Source organism: Callospermophilus lateralis, chromosome 2, assembly GCF_048772815.1.
Source record: "Callospermophilus lateralis isolate mCalLat2 chromosome 2, mCalLat2.hap1, whole genome shotgun sequence".
Taxonomy (NCBI): Eukaryota; Metazoa; Chordata; class Mammalia; order Rodentia; family Sciuridae; genus Callospermophilus; species Callospermophilus lateralis.
Window position 1 is genome coordinate 22,827,497 of NC_135306.1, and position 19,618 is coordinate 22,847,114.

A 19,618-nucleotide genomic window follows, 5' to 3' on the forward strand; every position below is an offset into this window, starting at 1 on the left:
TATCTGATAAATTCCTATGCATTTGTAAACCTCTGACACCTAACTATCCTGGCAATTTGTGAAATTTTTAGAATGTTATCTAGGAATAAATGTTAATAAATTAAATCATTTAATCTAAAAGACAATCTAGAATCATGGTAAAAGTATGGACTGCAGAGCCACAGTCCCTCTAAATAATAGATAGATTTACTATTGAGGTTGATAGGAGGCAAGTAATCAGCTCAATCATTTCATCAACATGTGGCTTTAAGCAATCCACTTGATCTCTCCGATGTAAATTTCATCATCTGCAAAATGGGAATAAAGATAATAAAGATAATCATAGCACTACTCCTAAGGGTGTCATTAGAATTTGAGTTGCTATTTGTACAGCATGTAGTACAGTGACGAGAATTTACCAAGGGCTGTGTAAACACTTATTGGATAAATAAATGCGAATTTTAAAAATCATAGAAAGTATGAGAGCTAGGTTGAGTTGAGCTTGAACACTAATACTGCAGTTACATGATAATACCCAATAATCAGAATTGAAAGAAATATCCTACGTAGAGCTTAGAATAATACTTAGCACAAAGCAGATGCTCAGTAAGTATTAATTATGTTATACTTTTACCAATAGATGAGTCTATTTGAACTTTGTCTATAATTTCTTGAACTCTTAGCTGTTTTTTAGAATAAAAATAAATTTAATAATGCTATTATTCCCAGTGAAGAAAAATAACTTCAACATTTAAAGAAACTTTAGCCTTAGCTAATCTTGAATGTGCATAGCTAAGGATTAATCTGACTATCATTGCTATAATAATGTTTTTTCATGGCAATGCTATCCACTTGACATTTGAATCAGTTTTTTTTTAAGTACTTATTCTAGTTTTAGGTGGACACAATATCTTTATTTTGTTTTTATGTGGTGCTGAGAATCGAACCCAGTACCCCACATATGCTAGGCGAGCGCGCTACCACTTGAGCCACATCCCCAGCCCTTGAATCAGTTTTGATGTAGCACATTAAATGTCTACTGAGCCTAATAATGGCTTCTTAAATCCAAAAATAGGTCAGAAACTATATTGTGCTTTTTTAAAGACATTTATTTTTGCATTTCCATTGCAGGTGTCTAGAAGGTTATATAATGGATGCAGATATAGATACATTTACCTGCCAGGAAGATGGTCATTGGTTCCCAGAGACAATCTCCTGCAGTCCTAAACAGTGTCTTCTGCCTTCAAACACAACACACATACTTGTTCATGGAGGAGACTTCAGTGTGAATAAGCAAGTTTCTGTGTCCTGTGTAGAAGGGTATGCCTACCAGGGAGCTAACGTATCGACATGTCAGGTAAGACTATCTTAATTGGAACATGTAAATCAAATTTCTAGATATCTATATGTCATCAGGATAAAATGTGCAGTCTCCTGAGAAGAAGGGATGCCTCACATTTTCATTTACATTAAAGGTTTTAAGAAGTTTCTTGGTTAAAAAGTAAATAAAATAAAATAATGTATCTTTCCTCCCAATATTCTCATTTTGAAACTTATAAAGTACTTAAGTTAGGTGAAGTGTTAAAATACCTGTATCAGGACATTGGTGACAAGTTAACCATAAATGATTTTAGTTTGGGTTTTGGGTTTTGGGGTTTGGGGGCTTGAGGTTTATTTTTTGCTCAAAAGAGTGTCATATAAAAAGGAACCGAGGGTCATGCCAAATGTTTTCAGTTTCAGCAGAAAGCCCAAAGTTTACGGAAGCAGACAGCCAACTGGAGTCAAATCCAGCCTCTGCTACTCGTGACTTGTTTGAACTTTCTTAAAGTTCCTTAAAATTTCTGATATTCAGTTTCCTTATTTGAAATGTGTATACACATCTTGTATGGTGGTTGTGAGAAGCCAGACAACACAAGGAAACTATGCATGAGTTTGTTTCAGCAAATAATGATCTTTTTAAAGATAGTGGTTGATTTGTATCCATAGACTTTTTTTTTTTTTTGGTCTCCATTGAAACATTAATAAGTTCTCTGACCTTACATTTCTCTAGCTTGTTTTCTTTGTAAATCTGTGATAATTGAAAGTATCAAATTATTTAATGTATATAAAGTTTCTAGTACAAGCCTGAAATGTAGCAGGAACTCAAGAATTATTTTATTCTCTCTGACTTTTCCATTTGTAAGTCATGCATACTTAATGATTGATTGCTACCATACCTAAAAGCAAAATCATCATAGGGAACAGGTCAAATGACTGCCATTGTTACCATCCTCTCAAATTTCACTTAGTTCTAGAAGATCTTACTTAGATTTACAGCTAAAATTTTTGAGGGGAGACTTTTGAGGGAGGGGGTATCAGAGACTGAACCTAGGGGCGCTTAACCATTGAGCCATATCCCCAGACCTTTTTATTTTTATTGTTTTGTTTGTGTTTTGTTTTGTTTTCTTTTGTTTTGAGACAGCATCTTGCTGAATTGCTTAGGGCTTCACTAAGTTGCTGAGACTCGCTTTGAACTTACAATCCTCCTGCCCCAGCCTCTGGAGCTGCTGAGATTACAGGCATGCACCCCCATGCCCACATTGAGAGGAGGCTTTTTTGCAAGAACTGTCTGAACCAAGCAGAGTCCCTCCATGACTAAGGGAATCAAAGTGATGTTCTCCAGGTTTGGGTGTATGGACAACTGAGTAGTCCCCCAGGTACCCTGGAGTACCCTGGATCCTGGTGACTCTTTTTTTTTTTTTTCCAGTATTTTATTTTTGAAAACCTTCATTACTTCCTCATACATAATGGGACCTTCATCCTTTGCCTAACTGGGTTTTGGTTTAATTTTCTGGTCTCAAAGTTTTTAAATGCACAAATTGCAAACGATTATATTAGTACCTAGAAATATTTTATTACAAGGCAATTAAATGATTCTGTAGTTTGTAGGACAAATAAATATATGAAGAGATCAATACAAATTTTTAAAAGCTAATACTGAAGGAAGACCAACACTGTCAGATTAAGACATGTTAAGAATTTCAGAACTTGCTGAGCACAGTCAACACCCATGCTTATAATCCTAATGACTTGGAAGGCTGAGGCAGGAGAATCACAACTTTGAAGCCAGCCTCAGCAACTCAGAGAGATCCTGTCTCAAAATAAAAGTGAAAAATAAAAAAGGGGCTGAGGATATAGCTCAGTAATAAAATACTCCTGATTTCAATCCCCCGTACCAAAACCAAAACACAAAAAAACAAGAATCCTTCCCATCAGTGTAGTATTGGTGTTAAATTAGGTAGAAAGAAAAATGAATGGAACAGAAAAAAACGAGTCAGAAGTGTATACTGTAAGGAAACATCACAAGCATTGGAAAAAGGAATGACTAATGAATTATTCTGACAAAATCGGGGACTGGAGCTGTAGCTCAGTGGCAGAGCTCTTGCCTTAGCATGCGTGAGGCACTGGATTTGATCCTCAGTACCACATAAAAAGAAACTTTTAAAATAAAGGCATTCTGTCCATCTACAACTACAAAAAAAAAAAAATAGACACACACGGTATCACAGTCAACAAGAGAATAACTATCAATCTTCAAAGAAAACAACTGTGGGACTGGGGTTGTGGCTCAGTGGTAGAACATTTGTCTAGCACATGTGAGGCACTGGGTTTGATCCTCAGCACTACACAAGTAAGTAAGTAAATAAATAAATAAATAAAGTACTTTTAAAAAAAAGAATATTTAAAGAAAAAATTTTTTACTAAGTGACCCCTTCAAAATAATGATAGAATATTTTCAAGTATTCATGTTGAAATGGAGAAAAGAAAACTGTCTTTTTAAAGTTTGAGCAGCCCATCTAAAGGCTGCCAGTCCTCATAAACTTTTAATGAAAATGTGGAATCATATGAAATATAAGGTGCCTTAGTTAGAAGTCTTGGAATATTTATATTAGCCATTCAGTCCTCATACCTTATCATGAAATCATAAGAGATTGGTGTTCTTGATTTTTGAATGGATTATATTAAGAAGAAAATACTTATTTTATCTGTTTAAGAAATGTCTAAAAATGCTGATGATGGTGAAGACCATCTGGTAATTGGTGTGTGCTATTTAGGGCTACAAATAATAACCCTAAAAAGTAGGACTAAATTCTGGGCCCTTTTGACTGTCATTTTGGGGAATTATTCTGCCACATACCAATATTTGTAAACTTCTCCACTTATGTATTAATTCCTGAAGACAACCTAAATTTATTTGTTACTTAGCCTGACGGTTCCTGGGATCCACCAATTTCTGACGAATCCTGCAACCCAGTTTCCTGTGGGGAACCTGAAAGTCCAGAACATGGATTTGTGGTTGGCACTAAATACACCTTTGGAAGCACAATTACGTATCAGTGTGAACCTGGCTATGTATTAGAGGTAAGAAAACAAATTGTTTAACTAGAATTAATTTGTTTTTCTGATACACTTGGGAATATTTTTAGTATTAGCCCAAGTTGATTTCACCAACTTTGTTCCTAAAAGATCCTATTATACTTTGTTGCCTTATATGTACTCTAATGTTTGCCTAGAAATAGTTAAGGGGACATAGAATTTTAAGAAGCAAAATGTCTTGAATAAAAAAAAAAAATGAAAGCTATGTTTAAGGAAGAGGAAGTCAGTTTTCCAACCACAAACACCTACTGTGACTTCAATTGAAGATCGAAACATGTTTGGCTTGCTGGTGACCACACTTTGCAACAAAGACACCTGTCGCTATGGTGAGGTGACAACAAGGATTTAGGCAGGCAAAGTTGGGATTTCCCAAAACAATGAGTTCATATAGATTGCTAAGTTCTTGATAAAGAGGCCAGATTGCCATATCAGAGCACTCCTAACCAAATACCAACTTTCTTCTTAAGATCACTCTTGGTTATAATATTAAAACCCCATCAGCAGTACTTAGGTATCCCTGTTTGGTTTAGTGGGAGGACCACAATTAATTTTGCTGAAAACATTATCTTAGCATCAAACTTGCCATTTAAAAGACCAACTTACAAAACATAAGACTGTCATCTGGTTTTTCAGGAAATTCTTCTTCCATGTCTTTATTTTTCATAGTTGAATTTAAATATAGTTTTTGCAGAAGTATTCATTGCCAGCAGCCTGTTAAATTTGTGTAGGATGACCCATTATTTTCTGACCATGCAATTAAGGAAATGTCATGAGTCCATGAAAGCTGGAACCAGGCTTCTATGAATCTTGTTTTATTTCCTCAAAAGGTTAAAAAATAAGAATAAAAATAAGGTAATAATGTAAGGATAGATTGATAAAAATCCTTATCTTTTAGAGATTCAAACTGAAAATATTACTATTAAATTATTTGATGATGTCTGAGATTTGCTTCAAAATAATGTGTTGGGAGGGGTGGGGCTCAGATGAAATAAGATTGACCTTGAATTCAAGTGTTAGCTGGCTGGTGTTTACAGGGAAGTGTCTTTTTTTCCCCCTAGAACACAGTTTCATAATAATATGATATGTAAAGTGTCTATGCAATGAAAAAAATATTATAGAATCCATGTGCTGAAGTTCATAAACTTGACTTAAAGTCAAACCCCTTAAAATATTACTTAGAACCCAGCCTTTTTTTAACATGAATATTATAAATGCTTATTTATTTACTATTCCATAGTATATTAGGAACTTAATGCATTGAAAAGGAGTTACCCTTAGGAACACAAATGATTATAGCAAGATATTATAGAGAATTGGGAAGCAGAGAAAAATATAGAAATTATACTCAGGAATCAAAGAACAGAACTTTAGCTTAATAACTGCAGGGAGCCAACAACCTATCCTGTGCCTATCCTGTAGTCCTCAAGGGCTACAGGATATTGAAAAATGTATTCAGATAACAATTCTAAATAATTTTTCAATAAAATTATATTTCAGAAGGCAGGGAGAAAATTTTAGAATGACCTTATCCAGAATATTTAAAATTTTAAATGCACGGATCCTCAATGGGATAAGCTGATGTTAAACAGATAAATTACACTATTGAAAAACTCAATCCTCATATCAATATGGTATCTCATAACCCTTGCTATACCTCTCAGGTATGGAAAGATACATACAATTCAAAGTATTTTTTAAATATACTAAGCAAATATACTTCTTGGGCCTTTCTAACCCATTCTACATCAGTCTTTGCTATAGATTATAATTAGCTGTGATTTAAAGTGGAAGGGGAAGCCAAGTTGTATGTAAGTTAATTATACTAGTCTTCCAGGGATGAATCTTGAAGTAACTTGACAAATAGGTTTTTTGGAATCTAAAGCTACTCCTTTCCCTATATTCATTTGCTAGATTTAGTTAGCATTCCAGTGTTAAGCCATTCAAGTTAATAGTCACGCTAGCTTTCCAATCCCTTGTCATCTTCCTGTTACGGAGTTTTGATCTTGTTGGTGACCCCTCTCCACTGATCCACAGGGGAACAGAGAACGCGTGTGTCAGGAACACAAAGTATGGAGTGGAGGAGCAGCAACCTGCCAAAGTAAGTTAGATGACACTTCATATTCCCGAAAATGATACTGAGGACACAAGGTAATGGTGTGGCTTTGTTTTCTTTATATATCAGTTTTGTAATTTAAAAATGTTTTTTTTTAATTTTTTTAACCAACTCCATCAACGGTATGAGAATGTTTAATAGGTTTTTGTTCAAGGACACTGAACCAATAAAAGGACCAAAAACTGAAGCAGAGATTGGTGATTAATTAGAGTAAAATACAAGATCCTCGGCTCTGAAATGGAAAACATTTTGTTTGGGAACTAATTAATTATTGTGTTGATTTGTGTTTTTTATTTGGGGGGGGGGTTTCCCCCCAAAAAAGGCACAATTAGAAGAAGTTTTGGAGCTCTTGCTTCTTGGTGGCAGTAATGGCCAATACAGGCATCTTTCTTTAAGTGCTGGGATATCTGTCAAATAAATGATTTTTCAGTTTATATGTATGTAATGTTGAATTAACTCATTTTATGAGAACAACCAGGTTTATTTGGCAACATTTAGTTTAATCCACATGACTTCTTTCCCAATCTGTGGCCCATGTATTTCCTCTACCAAAAAAAAAAAAAAAAAAGCCAATATATTTAGAGATAGTCATTTTAAACCAATGCAAGTTTTTGTTTTTGTTTTTGTTTGTTTTTGTTTTTCTCTGGTGGAGTTGTCAAATTCTCAAGCTGGAAGGGCCCCTTAGATGATCCACTTCAGTCTCTCTAACAAATGAGCCAGTGGGGGTTAGGAGAAACAAGTGGTCTGCCCACTATCTCATCAAGTCAATGGCTGAGCTGTGCTAGGATTCCAGGAACTTAAATCCTTATTTCTGGTAGTTTCAACGATATTTTCAGAGATAGATGAATAAGATAATTTTGTGTATATGGGACAGGTAAGCCTTTTAAGGAATATTATATTTTTATATGGAAGTAATTCAGTGGAGAATAATGACTGCTTTTAGTTCTAAAAATCTTGGATAAAGATTATAGAGAAAAAACATTTTTAAAATAGTGAGTATCCTCTCAAGTCACAGAAATGCAGCATTCATCTGGCACTTGGGACATTCCTGATAATGGCATTTTTATATAAATTGCTCATGATCCAAAGTGTGTGTATGTATGCATGGAGGAGGGAGTGCAGAACGCAAAGGAATCATGCACACCTGGCACTGAAGAACTTCATGGTGTTGGAGGGGGCAGTATCCATTTTGCAATTTAGCTCAAACTGCAAAGACTATGGTTTACAGAGTTTTCATCTCAGAAATGCGAGACAGTAATAGAAAACTGTGTATGTATCTTATTATTCCCCAGGGCTTTCTTTACTTCTTCCTAAATTATCAGCATCATACAAGTTAATTTCAGGAAATTAGGTAACACAAATAAGCAAAACAAAACAGCTTTTGATCCCACCACTTAGGGGTTGAAAACTATTAGTATTTTGATACATTTCCTTGCATATTTTCTCCCCAAGCATATAAAATATCAGTATTTCAGTATTCATACTGAGCAATCCGATCTGTAAGAGCCTTATATAATTTACTAAATTATTAAATTTGTTGGTATCTGTTATCAGAGCTCAGAGAAGCCCATACAAATCAGTAGGATATCCTGGACTAGTGCTTCTCAACCTGTGGCCCACAGACTAGCAATATCATTGGCACCTGGCATCCTGTTCAAACTTCAGAATCTTAGGTCCCACCCCAATCCTACTGAAACAAAATTCGAATTTTTAACAAGATCCCTGGAGGATTCACATGCATATTAAAGTTTGAGAAACATTGCCTTTGGCCTCTGGTTTTTAGACTTCAGCATTGTAGAATATCCTAGAGAGATTTGAAAATTTCCAGTATTATACAGTTCAATCAGAATCTTTGAGGTTGGGACCCACCATCTATACCTTTTAAAGAATCTCCAAGTGATTCCGAAGAACAGCCAAAATTAAGATACCTGGTCTTAGCACACGCAAGACTCACCAGTATGGAAAAAAAAAAAAAAAAAAGTCAGCTAGTATCATTTCAGGGACCCTTAATTCTGAGTTGGCAGTAGAATTATTTGGCAAGTTTTTAATAAAATAAAATACCAGAAGCCCACCACTACACAGAGCTTCTGATTCATTTTGTCTGGGATAGGGCCCTAAGCATAAAAGCTTCTCAGGAACAATAATATGCATTTTAAATTGAGGGCAGCTGGTCTAAACCACCTCCTCTAACTCCATAAGAATTATAAAATTAGGATTCAAATCCATTTTTTAAGATTCTAGGGAGGATGACCCTGTGTTCCTTGTAGCACACTCCTGGTAATAACATTTTTCGCTGATGCAAAATCATTCTTTATAATGAGATCTCAACAGTATATGAAGTTTGCATAGCCCCAAAAGCTATATAAAATATTAATATTAGTGTTAAAATGCAGTTTCCCCCAAGTTCATGGTTACATCTTTTGAATACTTACTATCCAATAAATTTATGTTTTATCCCTCCTTACAAGTATTATGACCAAGTTTTTTAACCCCTCTGAGACTCACTTTTCTTTAACTATTAGTTGAGATAATCTCAGAATTACTGTTAAGTAAGGTTACCAAATTTATAAGAGAAAAGAAACATAGGACACTAAGTTAAATTTAAATTTTATTCAGTTGAAAATGATTTTAATATAAATGTGTCCCTTATGATATTTGAGATATACTTCTACTGAAAACATATTTGTTATTTAGCTGATATTCAAATATAACAGATAAATATACATCCTGTATATTTATCTAGGCTTACATTCTAAGAATTATTCAAAATAAACTTGAGGGGCTAGGGCTGGAGCTCAGAGGTAGCACACTTGCCTGGCATGTGTGAGGCACTGGGTTCAATTCTCAGCACTATATATAAATAAATAAAATAAAGGTCTATCAACAACTAAAAATATATTTTTTAAAAATAAGCTTGGTTATTTTTGTATGGAAAGCTCTTGACCATGGTAGCAACTTAACACATAAAATTACTCTATTTTACCTACCTGCTTATTCAAACCCCACTAACCCAGCATTATCAACTATATACATAAAGACTGCTGGAGAAAATAGATAAAATAGCATTCTTTAATTATGTGTTTTTTTCCCTCCATCAATAAGTATCATCTTGTTTTGTATATGTAGGCTTCAATATTTTATAGATGTTATCCTTGAATACCTTTAACAAACTACAGCAAAAAGAAGGAAAGAGGATGTGAAGAAGTATTTAATGTAAGACTTTTCTTCTTCCTTTCAGAGTCCAGGTGTGTAGCCCCACCTGAGTTCCTTAACGGGAAGGCTGACATGGAAAATGGAACAGCTGGACTCAGCATTGTCTACACCTGCCGCAGAGGCTACAGCCTTGAAGGGTCCGCTGAGGCACACTGCACTCAACATGGAACTTGGAGCCACCCAATTCCTCACTGCAAACGTATGTGTTGACTTTAGGGAGGTTTTAATGAGATTCAGCTTCATAATTAGCATCCTGCACATCTAAAATGTAGAGGAAACTCCACTGATAACTGAGATTGGTTAAGAGAAAGCAATCTGTGATTCTTAAACCAAATTTTATGGGGTCTCTTAAAAAATCTGCTGGTGTTATCTAAAACATCCTAAGAGTGAGCTTTTATCAGATTCTTTGTCTGATTACAAGTTCAAGGACCAAGAGAAAGTGCAATTTCATAAAGAAATTTTTGACAGAAATGTATAATGAATTTTATTAGAGATAGGAAAAGGATAAAGAAAGAAAATATGTTTGAAGTAAAATGTTAATATAATAAAGTATATATATAAATAATAAAGTATATATAAATGTAATCACCTGAATGAAAATAATTCATAAATAAGAGAAAAGTTGAGAGAGCTCTGGTTACTGTTTAAAAATCATAATGCAAGAACTGAGCCTTTCAGATTCAGTGGACGCAATGTCATTAACCAGGACTTATTTTGTGCCCATTTAAAATCAGAAAACCATAGGGCTTGGAATAAGTGTTGCAATGTGTGTCACACCGGTGCGCTGAGCAAGCTCTGCCCCATTGTCATTTCCTGCGTTTTCTTCAGACCCATAGGGATGAATCCATCTTTATAAATGAGGCTTGCAAACTCCCCAGTTTAAGTTCTGATCTTCTGCTCACAGCAGTGTGCGTCTAAAGTCATGTTCATCTCACACAGAAATGCTGGTGATTCTGTGGTGTCATCCTTCTGAGAGACGCTGGGTGAAAGAAGGCAAAGTGATAGTGGGATGAATTTACTCTGTGTTCTTAATAGGTCTTTACATTTTAGGGGAATATTTGATATACCCCTGGATTTTTAGTATAACTTAATGTTCCCCAGTGCTGATAAAAAGAAATCTTAAATAATGTTGTGGACCATAATTTCAGGCATTGATCTAATTGACCATCTTAGACTTGTAGGGGGACCTTACAGTAGAAGTTTAATAACTTGGTATTTTCAGATCTTATCTGATTTTATCTTTACAAATGCTCTCATGTGGATTCAAAGGGAGTCTTCAAGTAATATTTGAAGTTTTATACTTTATTTTTAATTTTTTTAGTTGTAGATGGACACAGTATCTTTATTTATTTAAATATCTATATTTTTAGTTGTAGTTGGACACAATACCTTTATTTTCCTTATTTATTTTTATGTGGTGCTGAGGATCGAACCCAGGGCCTCATGTGTATAAGGCAAGCCTCCACCACTGAGCCCCAGCCCCAGCCCCTGAAGTTTTATACTTTTAAGACTCATATTGCCATCATTGAGGACCCATCTTCTGCAGGACTCTACTCTGCCTTTAAAGAAATAAGAGGGAACATATCAGTAAGCATTTTCTTTTCTTTTTAACAGCGAATCCATGCCCTGTCCCTTTTGTGATTCCTGAGAATGCTGTGCTTTCTGAAAAGGAGTTTTTTGTTGATCAGAACGTGTCTATCAAGTGCAGGGAAGGTTTCCTGCTCCATGGCCACGGCATCATAACCTGTAACCCCGACGAGACTTGGACACAGACAAGTGCCAAATGTGAAAGTAAGTCCGCAGGTGGAGCTCAGAGCGTTCCCTCAGCATGGAATGTTTTCCCATCCTTGTGAGGGTATTTGCAATCAAGTAACTTGACTGTAGATATTTAGATCTCTGTGCTATCCTGGTTAGCATCTCCTGAATGAATGTTTAAAAATTTAGGAAAAAAATCTTTAAATACCAAGCCAAAAAAAAAAAGTTTCAGAATTAAGCTAAAACCTACCTGACCAGGAATTACTGAGCAAATTTTCAAAGTGTAGTCTTCTAAAAATAAGCAAGAAATTAAACTTAAAATATATTTTTTTCTCACACTGTCCCCAAACTAGCCTTTAGTAAGCCACAAGTGCTTTATGGATATGTATCAAAATTGTTCCATGCCAGTTCTCAAAATTAGACCTATGTTCCATCATGACCACCTAGAGAACTTTTCTAAAACACAAGTTGCTGGGGGCGCACCTGTAGTTTCTGATTCAGTAGGTCTGGGATGAGACCTGAGAATTTGCATTTTTAACAAGTTCCTCGGTGTTTCCAATCCTATTGGTCCAGGAAGCACAGTTTGAAAAACACTGGGCTAGTGACATATTGATATATTCATGATGTGGCCTTACACGCCACAGTCTGGCAGTATCTCTTGCTACCTTGTGATAACAGATGACATTGACATCTCTTAATATGCATTTCCTAGCCCCACTATTCCCTCAACAGCAATCAATAAAAATATTCGCTGGTTTGAACCATGTGCAAGGCTCTGGAATATATTCTGGAGTATAGGACTAAATTTTGCCCTTAATTGTCTCCATCCTCAGAGCACTCACACCCCAATTAATGAGATAAGAAATGTGCATGTGAAAACCTGAGTTTGAATTCTATCCTTAAAACTTCTGCCTAGTGCCTTACCTCCTTAGAGTCCTGGCACTTCTGTTTGTTAATAGTACCAGTAATACATATCTTATGGGTTTGTTTCCAAGAATAAATAAATAGGTGTATATACTGTGTTAGCAATATCTCCAGATAGGAAGAGATACCCAATAGCCCAAGACCCTGAATTTTCAACTGGTAGCTTACCCAGCCTTCCAAAGTTGATTTTTTTTTTACTCCAGATAAATGTGGGTCTAGGCATTTAACTGGGATTCAGGTTCCGAAAGCTTGCAAAAACCGACCTCTAATGAAATGGGAAGAACTAAGTATGCATAAGCTGGAGTTTCTCATGGGCCCTCTAGTCTAGTTTAGAGCCACTAGCCTGGAGGAAAGCCGGCCAAGTGGCCTCATTCTGCCCACATATCCTCACCTTGGTCTTGGCTCCCCAGACAGCCATTCAGGCCGCTGAAAGAAAGAGCAAGAAGAGACGTGCTCTTGTTACAAATGTTCCTTCCATGCATGCTTAATTATTTCTCAATATTCTTGAAAGGGTCAGGGGTTGCCTTGGAGAGGAGACAGTTTCTACTATTGTTTGTTATCCTCAATCCTCTCTTGCATTTTCTACTAGACGTAAAGTCTTTGGCTTAGAACCAAATATCCTTCCTTACCCTGAGGAGCAAGCTTCCTCATTATGTTCACCAACCTCTGGTATTTATCCCTGCACATCAATGATTTAAACTTGGTGTACATGAGAAACCCAGAGAGAGAGTGTGTAAAATGCAGACTCATAAACCAGAAAGTCTAGAAATGTGCTTGTTTGTTTGTTTGTTTGTTATACTAGGGTTTAAACCCAGAGGCACCTACCACTGAGCTATATCCTCAGCCCTTTCTATTTTTTATTTTGAAACAGGCCCTGAGGGTCTCCCTAAATTGCTGAAGCTGGCCTCATATTTGCAATCATCCTGCTTCAGTCTCTCAAGTCTCTGGGATTACAGGGATGTAACAACTGTAACCCAGCACATTCCTGATGAGATATGTAGCACTGAAATTCATGATCTTCACTCTGACACAATCACTATGACTACAATCCTGCTATTTTTCCTCTTCTAATTTGATAAGCATTCTGCTTTAACATTGTCTTGCACACACCTCTTGGGTGGGTTACAAGAGTTTGTTGTTGGTCTCCTGCAGATTTCTTTCTTAACTTTAAAATAGCTCAACTTTGCTGGGTGTGGTGGTGCATGCCTGCAATCCCAGTGGCTCAGGAGACTGAGGCAGAAGGATTGTGAGTTCAAAGCCAGATTCAGCTACTTAGTGAGGCCTTAAGCAATTTAGCGAGACCCTGGCTCTCAATATAACGTTAATAATGGGCTGGGGATGTGGCTCAGTGGTTAAATGCCCCAGGGTTCAATCCCTGGCACAAAAAAAAAAAAAAAAAAAATGCTCAACTTCAACATTTGAATCAGAGGGGGAAAAACCCTTTGACCTTGTACATCTAATCATTCTAAACAACAGCAACATGTTCTTTTAGTTCCTAGTATTCTACATATTATGGAAGTGAAAATATTTCCTTATGTATTTTGTCTTTGCTCTTTAAATTAGTTTGGACTTGAAGATGAGGGTGGTGTTCCCAGTCTGGGTTAGTGCCACAGACCTAATTGTTGTCTTGTCTCCCTATAGAAATCTCATGTGGGCCTCCGACTCACGTAGAAAATGCTATTGCACGAGGCGTACATTATCAATATGGCGACATGATCACATATTCCTGCTTCAGTGGATACATGCTTGTGGGCTCCCTAAGGAGCGTTTGCCTGGAAAATGGAACATGGACATCACCCCCTACTTGCAGAGGTAAGGAAATGTTGGGTTATTTCTTAGTGAAATTGCAGGGAAATGTGTATGGTAGCCTGATGTGACCAATAATTAATATGCATACCACTTAATTTTTGCCTTGGCTTTAAACTTTCTCTTAATAGTTGGGTCATTTTCCTTAATGTTATGTTTTGTGCTTGAAAGTGGACACAAAGAATCCTCAGATTCCATGTTCGAAATCCCACAGAATGGGAAAAGGTGATGTGGTACACAAATATAATATGATTTTTTGAAAAATCACAATAATTTCACCAATTCTACAAATATTTACTCAAAGTGAAGAATGATGGTAGTGAACAAGTCAGTGGTAACCAAGAAACTAGACAAATAGTCAAGTTGTTATGTGGGTTGTCCATGCAGACAATGGTCAGATATAGATTTGGAGTATAAATGCCAAAGTCCTTAAAGAATTGGGTGTTCAGGGAGAATTGTGGAAGTCAATGAGGGAACAGCATGAGCTTCAAAAGAGTCAGGTTCATTGGAGGATAAATGACATTAATTATGTAGAAACAACAGTGAAGAATGAGATCACAACCCAGGACATGGGAGAGAATGTGTAACCTTCCTTGGAGAGGGCTGCAGAAGACGTTCTCCTCAGGTGTAGGTACTGCTTCACTTAAGGTCAGAAGTCAAAAGGAAGTCTGTGTGCTTGCTTGCTTTAAGATACTCAGCTCTGGGCTAGAGCTGTAGCTCAATGGTAGAGCACTTGTCTAGCATGAGTAAGGCCCTGGGTTCAATCCTCAGAACCACATAAAAATAAATAAACAAAACAAAGGTATTGTGTAAGATTAAAAAATAAATAAGTAAGATAATGAGTTATTTTTGGATATTCTGGAAGGGACATCTCCCCTGCATCCTATAAACTACCTTGTTCCTTCCTACCTTGACTCCTTCAAATAACTAAAACCTTCCTAACCACATTCCCAGAACTACCTGAGCTTCTTTTTTGTCTGTCTTGAGCCTATAATATTCATCCTCCACCAAGCCCTGGAGCTGCTTCTGTAGCAAAGACTCTCAGGCCAGCTCTGTGTTTCTCTGAGGCATTATTCACACATGGAACAACTGCTCTGGGCCAAAATAGATCCATCGTACATAAAGTGAAAACCATGTGGTACAGAGTATGAGAGGGAGGTACTAAGCTTTCTCCAAGAGCCCCGTGTGGTCAAAACTGGCCTTTCTTGTCGCAGGGAGGTGGGGGTGGGGGAGCATCTGGGACGATTTAACAGGGAAGTCAAACCCTGATCTAGTCTTAAAGCCATTATTCAGGGAAAGGCATTCTGAATTGAAGCAAAGAGGAAATATAGAATGGAATATTTATGTGTACTTTGCATTTTCCCAAATGAGATTTAAGGAAGAATTGGATCTATGTTGTATGTATATTGAATGTAATATACAAATGAAATCTCTAGCATACATATACAGAGATCAATTATGTATGTATTTCTTATACACACACACACACACACACACACTCACACACACTCACACATGAATGGTGTTAGAATCATACATACGAGAGCCAGATAAGTATATTAGGGTTTTCTATACTTTCTTTTATAAAATATTATTGTGCATATTTAAATTATACAACATGATATCATGAGATAAATATAGGTAGCAAAAGTTATTATATTGAAGCAAATTGACATACCCATTATTTTAAATAGTATACATTTTTTTGTGGCAAGAACTGCTAAAATTTACTTATTTAAGCAAAAGTCTCCAAAACAGTAGAATATTATTACCTGTAGACTTGGTATTCTACTTTAGCTCTCTTGACTTGTTCATCCTATCTGTGATTTTGTATCCTTTGAATCTATATCTATGTGCACACATACACCAGAAAAAAATATTGCATGGGAAGGCCAGGGATGAGACAGACCCTGGACATGAGCACTTTAAGGTCAGCAGAAAAGGAGGGACATGAGAAGGAGGAGCCAGCAAGGTGAAAGAAAATCAGAAGAGGGAGGGGGGATAGTAAAGGATAAGAAAGGCAGCAGAATACAACATGCACTAGTATGGTAGTATGTAAAAAAGTGGATGTGTAACCCATGTGATTCTGCAATCTGTATATGGGGTAAAATTGGGAGTTCATAACCCACTTGAATCAAATGTATGAAATGAAATGTCAAGAGCTTTGTAATGTTTTGAACAACTAATAATTAAAAAAAGAAAATCAGAAGAGAGTAGCAGCCTAGGATCCAAAGGAAGGGGGGAGGTGTTTTTTTGTTTGTTTGTTTGTTTGTTTGTTTGTTTTAAAGAAGAGCAATGGCCAACCGTGGCTCATACTTAGGAAAGACTAGCGAACCAAAGCACATCTACTAAATTCGACATTTGGGAAGACAGGAGAGAGTAAGCTCAAGCAGTTGACAGGTGTGTTGAGAGAAGAAGTCAGATTACTGTGATTTGAAGAATGAGGAAAAGGTGAAGAGATGATGAAAGCTAGGGTAAACCACTGTTGAACCTGGGCTAGAGGGAAGGGGAAGAGGATTAAGTTAGTACGGCTACGGACTAGGGGATGAGCTAGTTGATTTACACTGGGCTATTTGGGGTTAGTTGGAGAGGTAATAAAGCAAGGGTTTTTAAATAAAGATGGAGAGAGAGAGAGAGAGAGAGAGAGAGAGAGAGAGAGAGAGAGAGAGAGAAGATACTGATGACCAAGAATGTCTTAGAGGGGTTATAATCACCCCAGTCTCACTCCATGAGTTCCCTGTCCCCAAGAGAGCAGCTTCAGTAATGTGTGTATCTATCCTCTGTTCTGTACCTTGAAAGACACCCTCTTGCTGCCTCCTGCCCACCTGCACCCTGACTGCTGCTTCTCTCCTCCTGGATCTCAAGTCCTTGGAGCCCTGTCTGCTGGATGCAGAGACAGTAGCTGGCAGAAGCTAAATATACAGGATACAGAAGGGCCAGTGATTCAGGACTGAGAAGTGATTCTTTGACCCAAGACACAAACAACTTTGTTTCCCCCTGGGTTAAGCACTCCCCGCAAGGAGAACCTGAAAAGGATGTGACAGGTGGCTCCCTGTGCACCACAGGCCCTGCTCTGGGAGAACACTGCTGAAGCTTCTTTGGAAAAAGACCAGATGTTCCACCTACAATTAGCAGAAGCTGTGGGACCTCCATGTGGAAGCTACTTGGCCTGCTAACCCCATGGAGCCAGCTCCAGGCTAGCTTGGGATTCACAGCCCATGCCCAGGGCAGCCCAAGTGCACAGGGACTGTCCCACTGTAAAGAGCCATATCTGCCTCTCACATGGCTTAACTCAATCCCCAAAGTGTACCTACTCCTCTGGAGGCTGTGAGAAGGTCTCCAGATTTGATTTAGACTCAACTGAGACTTCAGACTTAATTTTCTAAGACCCTGGGAAATGCCTTTGGGACAAGAGAAAGGCCACCAGCCTCCTGAATCCATTGGGGGGAATCGGAGAAATTTTTTTCAACAAAAATGCATTTAAAAAATGCAAATCCCTGTACCAGACATTTTGATCATCGTTTAAAGATAAGTAGAAAAATAAGTAGGAAGAGAGTGACACAGATACCTGCCGGAGTGGGATAGGTGATTTACTGTCACTCGCACACACAGGGAAGGTCTGTTACATTTCAGTCCTGGGAAATGAGGAAGAGGAAAGCCACAACTTATTTGCTTGGGAATTGGGAACAAGACAGGGAATGCTTCCGAGAGAGAGAGAGAAAGAGAGAGAGAGAGAGAGAGAGAGAGAGAGAGAGAGAGAGAGAGAGAAGGAGAGAAACTTCTAACTTGATCTTGAAAGAGGAGAGGACTTTAGAGGAAAGGACTAGAGCAAAGGGAAGAAAGAGAATTGTATCCAGGCAGAGAAAACCACAGCATCTGAACTCCATGGAGCCACCCAAAGCCATGGCACCAGGGAAGGCTGAGAATGTCTAGGTGAGCTGGGTCTGAGATTTCTGCCAGGAATGATCAAAACTCAAAATTTCAGTGGCCACGGCTTTCTTCTGAACAGCCAAGCTATGGAATCAACCTGCCAACTGATGAATGAATAAAGAAAATGTGGGGTGGAGTATTATTCAGTCTTAAAAAAAAAAGGAGGAAATTCTCTTGTTTGCAACAACATGGGCACACCTGAGGACATTAGGATAAGTGAAATAAGCCAGGCACAGGAAGACAAACGCTGCCTGAGCTCAGTGCTGTGTAGACTCCAAAAGAGTCAGACTCTACTACAATGGCGGTTGCTAGGGGCTAAGTGGGGTGGGAGCAGATGGGGAGATGTTGGTCAAAGGGTATAAAGTTTCAGTTATGCAGGATGAATTAATTCTGGAGATCTAATGCACATCAATGTGACTAGTTAACAATACTGTATTGTATAGTTGAAATTTGCTAGAAACCTAGACATTAACTGCTCTCATCAGGAAGAAAGAAAAAGAAAAGAAAGTGGTAACTATGTGAGGAGACAAATATGATGAGTTTGATTGTGGTAGTTATCCCACAATGTCTGCATTTAGCAAAACATCAAGTTGTAAGTCTTCAATAGACACGATTTTTATCCATTATGCATCAATAAAGCTAGGGGGAAGACTGTACTGGTAACAGCCAATAAAATGTCACACTTCTCCATATATTGAAATCACCTCTTGAGATTTAGTTTGGTTTGCTCTTCCTGAAAGCCTGAGTCCAGGAAATGTAATGAATTATAAATGCGCAATCTTATTTTCTGACTATCACCCCTCCATAATTCCCTAGAGTTATGACCCTCTCTGCTTCCCTTCAGCTGTGTGTCGATTCCCATGTCAGAATGGAGGTGTCTGCCAGCGCCCAAATGCTTGCTCCTGCCCAGATGGCTGGATGGGGCGTCTCTGCGAAGAGCGTGAGTCTGTCCTCAGTTCTTACTTTGAGTTCTGATGCTGTGCCTGCAAGCTGCCCACTTAGGGGGAGTTCCTACGAACTGGCTGCACTATTGGGAGGAACTGATTGGCTTCAATCCTCATAGCAGACCTGACTAGAGTGACAGGGCTCATCCACCAGCCCACAGATCTGCAGATGATCTGGATTGTTAATGACCTTGGAAACGCGGTGTTAAGATCCACCTGTCATCTTCACACGCCTCTTGGCACACATTTCCAAGAGTCTTCTTGGAAGATGGATTCTCCCAGGCCTTCCTCCCTCTACTCAGGTCTGCTATGGACTATGCCAGTTGCTGCTAAAGTTAGTAGAAACTGTGGTGTTGCAAAACATTGTACTTTGCAGGGAATATCTGTCACCCAACATTCCCTCTTTGTCATTAGGAACAGTTCCTCCTGATTAAGGAAATAAGGAGGAGCTGGGGTTGTGGCTCAGTGGAAGAGCGCTTGCCTTACACATGTGAGGCCCTGGGTTCAATCCTCAGCACCACATAAAAATGAAGAAACG

The 19,618-nt window shown here is 37.8% G+C and overlaps 1 protein-coding gene across 2 annotated transcripts in view; it reads left to right on the plus strand.

Moving 5' to 3' along the window:
• Svep1 (sushi, von Willebrand factor type A, EGF and pentraxin domain containing 1) overlaps window positions 1–19,618 on the plus strand; it is a 169,960-nt gene that overhangs the window by 143,348 nt on the left and 6,994 nt on the right. For both annotated transcript variants that reach the window (XM_076845691.2, XM_076845690.2), the window contains exons 39-45: window positions 1,111–1,336; window positions 4,225–4,380; window positions 6,430–6,493; window positions 9,747–9,920; window positions 11,336–11,512; window positions 14,042–14,212; window positions 18,981–19,076. In XM_076845691.2, the coding sequence (XP_076701806.2) occupies window positions 1,111–1,336; window positions 4,225–4,380; window positions 6,430–6,493; window positions 9,747–9,920; window positions 11,336–11,512; window positions 14,042–14,212; window positions 18,981–19,076 (1,064 nt within the window). The remainder of the gene's footprint in view (window positions 1–1,110; window positions 1,337–4,224; window positions 4,381–6,429; window positions 6,494–9,746; window positions 9,921–11,335; window positions 11,513–14,041; window positions 14,213–18,980; window positions 19,077–19,618) is intronic.